This window comes from Onychostoma macrolepis, chromosome 12, assembly GCF_012432095.1.
Source record: "Onychostoma macrolepis isolate SWU-2019 chromosome 12, ASM1243209v1, whole genome shotgun sequence".
Taxonomy (NCBI): domain Eukaryota; kingdom Metazoa; phylum Chordata; class Actinopteri; order Cypriniformes; family Cyprinidae; genus Onychostoma; species Onychostoma macrolepis.
The window spans coordinates 552,501-558,870 of NC_081166.1; the positions used below are offsets into that span (position 1 = coordinate 552,501).

Here is a 6,370-nt window from a genome sequence, read left to right on the forward strand (position 1 = left end):
AGTAAATCTGGCCCCTGAAGTACACGTGAAAATGAGACGTATCTGAGACGTTCTCCTCTCCACTGCTGTGGTCGTCATTAGATCTCACATTACTCCTGATGAGATCAGAGCACACTGACCTGGACACTTGACCTCTGACCTCTGATATTTAGCGCCTGATGTGTTTTCCTGCACTGCGTTTAATTCTTGCGTGTGGTTTAATGTGTGCTTCAGATGAGAACAATCACTGCTGTCGCTCATTTGTGACATTAGTGCTGTTGCTAAGCGCGAACGACCGGACGGTCATTAGGACTGTAGCGCATTAACGACCGGAGCAGTCGACTAGAACAACAGACTAATTAACGAACTAAACAAACCCAGAGAGAGAGGATGGTGTTATTCATCAGATTCACAGGAACGTGTGTTTCATGACAGATTTCATGATTTACTCACCCTTATATTCTTCATAACTTTCTTTGTTACATAAAATGTTATAATAATAACTACTATGGTTGTTATAGTTTTCAAGTAAAACGAAACTAAAAATTGCTATTATTGTTAAATACTTCATTATTATCATTATAATATTATCATTAAAATTAAAACAAAACTCTTGAAATATAATGATTATTTCCCAAAATGTGGGGATTTTTTTTTTTCATAGAAAGTTTTGTCGTCTGCAGCACATCTGCTTTGCTGTTGCATGTAGGAATGTGATGAGGATGAGGAAGAGTTTCCCAGTGTGATGAAGAATCAGGTTTATGATGCTCAGCGAGGTGTTTGATGGACACGTGCCGAGAGCTATATAAGGACACGAGTGTGAGTGTGTGTGTGTGTGTGTGTGTGAGCTTTAATCCGCTGGGAAGCAGCCACCCGTGCAATTCCATTTCTCTATTTTTCCTTCCTGTTTTTGTCTTCCTGTCAGTTCTGCTCCTGTCTGTCTCTCTGTCTCTGCTCCTAATAAGGGAAGACAGTTTGAGTGAAAGAGAAGCGTTTGTCAGAGACAGTGACATCCAAATACTACCAGCTGCACAGATCCACAGATCGGTGTTGTGTGTGTGTGTGTGTGTGTTTCCACAGACATTAAGTGTTTAATTAAAGCAATAAGTCACTGGATATCGTGTGTCACAGTGATTTTAGCATTTTTTACATGACTTCACGTATCTGAAATGCAGGGTTATTATCGTTAACTAAAACCATTATAAAAACATTTCTGTTACTGAAATAAACATTAACTGAAATAAATTTTATTTCAGCTAATTGCCAAGGCAACATTTCCCATTTTGTTTAAATTAATGTACTAAAATAAGTAAAACTAAAACTGAAATAAAAATGAATAATGAGTATTTTATGTAACTATATAACAGTATTATATAGTTGCATAAAATAAAAACTAATAAAAATTACAAAAACACATACACTTATAAAAATAAACACAAAATGTATTCAGACACCTTCAACATTTCTCACATTATATCACAGTTTATTCGCTGTAGTTTAGAAAGTGGTAATAAAATATGAGAAGAACTCAGAGTTAAACTGTGTCAAAACAAATTCATCTTGATAATGTCAGATAACTTTGATAGAAAGGTATGTAATGAATTGGGCTGAATAGCTGTCAGCTGTTAAATTTAAGAACACAATTAGATAATACCAATTTAGCTCAACTAATTACCAAGCAATGCTTCATTTTGTTCAGTCTGTGTGTGAAAAGGTCGCATTAGCAATTAAAGAAAAACACTTCAGCAAAACATATTCAGCTCAAAGTGTCTGAATCATTTTTGGTCTCAAATTTTTATCAATATTACTGGTAGTCCACTGTATGAAGGATTTTTGGGTATAATATGTCACAGTTTACTTTATTTTGCTATCCTCACTTACATAAATGAACTATAATGTCCTGCACCCTCTAGTAAAAAAATATCAAAAATTATATCTGCTGTCTGTTTTTGGTTTGACTGTATTAGTAAAAACTACAATAGTACCTTAATGATACTAAAATAACACTGCAGAAACCCTGTTAAACATGGTAAAATCACTGTAACCACGGTGACTGATGATGTCACACACTCGATGTTCATCTGCTGCGTTGAATCTCTCCTGATTCTCACAGATCATTGATGAATTTTGCATCATTTACACTGTTATTTTCCTGTTTATTACTGTGAATCAGTCTGTAAAGCGATATAGAAATAAAATGACTTGATTTTACAGTCAGAACAGTCTGGTTTTGTAAATTTCCAAATGCTTATGTTAACTGTAATATTATTCTGTGTGTGCGCAGTGCTATATGTTCCACATGTATGTTGGCGTTCGTGCTGGCGGCGGCATCGGTGATCAGATCGAAGATCCGGCCGGTGACGAGTACGAGATCTACCGCATCATCTTTGACATCACCTTCTTCTTCTTCGTCATCGTCATCCTCCTGGCCATCATTCAGGGTGTGTATCTGTCTGTGTGTGTGTGTGTGTGTGTGTGTGTGTGTGTGTGAACTGGTGTATATGGTTTATGAGGACACAATTCTGTATAATAACATGGGTACTACAACGTGAAGGTGGTTTATGAGGACACTGCCTATGTCCCCGTAATTCAAAAGGCATATAAATCATACAGAATGAGTTTTTTTGAGAAAGTAAAAATGCAGAAAGTTTCCTGTAAGGGGTAGGTTTAGGTGTAGGGTTGGTGTAGGACAATAAAAAATACGGTTTGTACAGTAGAAAAACCATTACGCCTATGGAGAGTCCCCACAATTCACAAAAACAAACGTGTGTGTGTGTGTGTGTGTGTTTTAGGTCTGATCATCGATGCGTTCGGTGAGCTGAGAGACCAGCAAGAACAGGTGAAGGAGGACATGGAGGTGAGACACACACTCAACTCTTGATGTGAAGTCTGCCTTGTGTGTGTGTGTGTGTGTGTGTGTGTGTGTTAGATTAAACACGCGTGTTTTTCCTCCGGCAGACAAAGTGCTTCATCTGTGGGATTGGAAACGACTACTTCGACACGGTTCCTCACGGCTTTGAGACGCACACGCTGCAGGAACACAACCTGGCCAACTATCTGTGAGTCCTGCTGATCCGTCACTGTTCACACATGCAGCCTTAATCGCAGGAAGTGTTAATGATTCTGTCCTCAAGTGATTTGCCTGCGCAGAGTCGAAGACAAACAAATAGATGAGATACACGATCAATACGACGTCCAGACGAGCTGCCTTTGGCAAGTAAACAGAGGTTAACAACAATACATGATTTAAATCAGAATGTTAGAGCAGCACACACCAGCTGTCTTCACAAAATCATAATGAGAATCATTTATAAATGTTGTCAACAAAAGATCATGGTCACACTGCACTTTTCGTTCCATTGACTTCCATTCATACGCATGTGAATGCGTCAGACCAGAAACGCAAGCCTGTGCGAAAGGTTTTCGCATTTCGCTTCTTTACAAAGTTCAAGCTTCGTGACACCAACGGCAGATCGATACGTCACAGCATGACCTCGTAGCTAATTTAAAAGAACATAAATTGCAACGCTGCGGGAAAGTGTAGTAGATTGTATGTTTTTACATTTTAGATGCACAGTGTTTCCCACAGACTTGGACTCTATTTGTGGCAGCATATATGCAGATTCATTCTCTGCCAGCAGGAGGCGCTTTTAGAGCGTTTCCCCGGTAACGCTGTACACAGAGCAGCCCTCTGCTCCCAAACGACATTACATGCAAGATGAAATGAAAATGACATCCAAAATTTTCTGAAGACAGTCGGTTTCCTTCAGAAATACAGTGATATAAAAACACCCGCACCGTGTCTTGATTTTAAAACGTGCAGTGCTTCCTGTAGTCTCCTGACAAAATGTAAGCCTGATCATTTAACAATGGAAAGCCATCGCTTCCAGTGAAAGGTCATGAAATCTGGTCACATGAAGAACCTACTGTTCACAAAATCATATTTGTCTTAAAATTCAAATAAACAGCAGTCATTGAGAGAGCAGACAGTGATTGGCCACTGCCAGTGTTGGGGAAAATTTACTTTTAAAAGTAATCCATTTCAATATTGCATATTCCCTAAAAAAGTAACTACTTGTGTTACTTAGTTACTTTTATGCAGCGTAATGCATTGTTATTTTTTTGTTACTTTTGCATTACTTTTTAAAATTGGCCTGGGCTTTCTTATTTTTTTATATTTAAAAAAGTTCTGTTTCTGGCAAATGTAGACGCTAAAGTTGTGTTTATCTAAAGTCATTTTTACTAATAAAGCCCAAAGTATATTTTGTTTTTGTACATGAATGCTAGTGTGTCTGTGTGTGTGCGCGCCTTTCAAAATATACTCCATTTGACAGTGTGCGCGAACGTGGGCGGTCAACACCTGCACTCTAGAAAGCTTCATCCATGTCCAGTGTCAGATCTATTTTACCCCATAAATTATGACCAATTACAAATATTTTTGAACTTTTTTTTAAACCAAAGCTATCCATACCCTCTCGATCACAAGCGCTTGTCAATGCAGCCAGTTGTTGTAGTTGCAGTCTCCACTATTTTGTTGTTGTTGTTGTTTTTATTGATTTTGAGGAACACTGAATGTGTTTTTGTGCAGGTGAGATGAGTAAATACATGCTCATATTTAGTCTAGAACTACAGTAAGATCATGTTCACACACATGTTCACTGTTCACATTGTCAGTCAATACATGAGAAACACAGGAACTGGAGTTAATTATTTGAAAAAGTAACTTATATTTTCCTGTAAATGAAAAAGTAATGCATTACTTTACTAGTTACTTGAAACAAGTAATCTGATTACAGTGTAATATGCTTGTGTAATATGTGTGTGTGTGTGTCTTTGCAGATTTTTCTTCATGTATCTCATCAACAAGGATGAAACAGAGCACACAGGCCAGGTATTTCCCATCTCTCATTAGTTCTCATGTGTTGATGGTTCTGTTTCAGGTAAATGTTCATCATGTAGCTACTGTTCAACACACATCCTTGTTTGTCTTTCAGGAGTCGTATGTTTGGAAAATGTACCAGGAACGATGCTGGGAATTCTTCCCCGCTGGCGACTGTTTCCGGAAACAATATGAGGACCAGCTCAATTAAAACACACACACACAGATGGCTCTTACAGTGGCGATTGTATCAGCTGGAACGCTTTTGACATGCAGTGAACATATGAAGCCACACTTTCCTGCCATCCGACGCTTCTTCATTTCATCAATGAACTCACAGACTGATTAGGAGGAGGGGAGCAGCACGTCACGAGCGAACGCTGCACGCTTCTTTAGACGGGGATCCGGTGCCTTATGCAAGATGAAGATGAGCCGGAGCGAGCGCTGGAACCCCTCAGGACTCCAATCTTCTCCTCTGCTGATCCGTTTCTTGCTTTGTTTTCCATTCTTTTGGTAATGCACCCATGCAACAGCAGAGTTACTCTTTATATAGTCCAAAAAATCTTTCATTGCATGTTTATTATGCAAGTTTAAGGAAAACATTTGAAACGTAAAGACGCAAGCTGATCTATATCACGCGCAGTTTTATAGGTTTAAGAATATTTAAGCTGTCTCTGTCCTGTCGCGGTATATCACAGACTTTCCTCCGTCGTTCGCCAAGAAAACGTCCACTACTGGAGAAAAACGCATTCGCACTACATTTAGTTTGACGCAGAAGCAATACCCATTCAGGGAGTCCGCCCTACACCCTACATGATGCACCCTACGGCGACGGAGGGCCAAACATCAGCGTTTCCCCGCAGGAGCTCAACTCACGCTTAATAACTGCAGAAACACGTCACACACAGACTTATGAAAGACCGAGACATTTCCCATCCTTCAGGAAACCACTGCACTTTCTTTCATAGCCATGACGAAGACCAGATGCTTTTCTTATTTGTTCTATACGAAACAATGTGAATCATTGCAATAACAACAAATGGGCTAAAAAAAAAAACCAGCCGCAACTATGTGAGAGAAATTTTACTCATGTAAAGAATTTTGATAACAAAAAAAACCTCATCAGAAAATAACCTGTCAGACTTTAGTGTACCGTGTAGAGTTGTGCGCATATAACTGTGTGTGATCTGTAAAGGGAACTCAAAGACTTGCATGATTTTGACAAATAAAGTGATTATTTATTGATGCTTGTAGGTGAGGATGTGCTTACAGTGACAGAAACCTCATTCTTCAGGTGATTTGCTCCTGCAGACGCGGCTGAATGATGCTGTCTGAATGAAAGTGCATGGATATAATGGGTTATTTCATAAACCTTTTACAATTTGCAATTTGGGTTGGTGAAAGTGTGCGATGAAGATTCATCTTTGGCCAAAACATGAAGGTAAAAAGCTCTATTTGACCAACTTCAGTTAGTTAACTCATGGTTGTCAGATGATTTAAAGTGTCTTGGCC

General features: G+C 38.9%; 1 protein-coding gene across 1 annotated transcript in view; it reads left to right on the forward strand.

Moving 5' to 3' along the window:
* The window catches only part of ryr2a (ryanodine receptor 2a (cardiac)), a 151,877-nt gene extending 145,773 nt beyond the window's left edge, over positions 1 to 6,104 (forward strand). The window contains 5 exon segments of the mRNA XM_058794607.1: positions 2,264 to 2,420; positions 2,772 to 2,836; positions 2,938 to 3,038; positions 4,819 to 4,870; positions 4,974 to 6,104. Of these exon segments, the coding sequence (XP_058650590.1) occupies positions 2,264 to 2,420; positions 2,772 to 2,836; positions 2,938 to 3,038; positions 4,819 to 4,870; positions 4,974 to 5,069 (471 nt within the window). The 3' untranslated portion in view covers positions 5,070 to 6,104.
* The last annotated feature ends 266 nt before the right edge of the window (positions 6,105 to 6,370 follow it).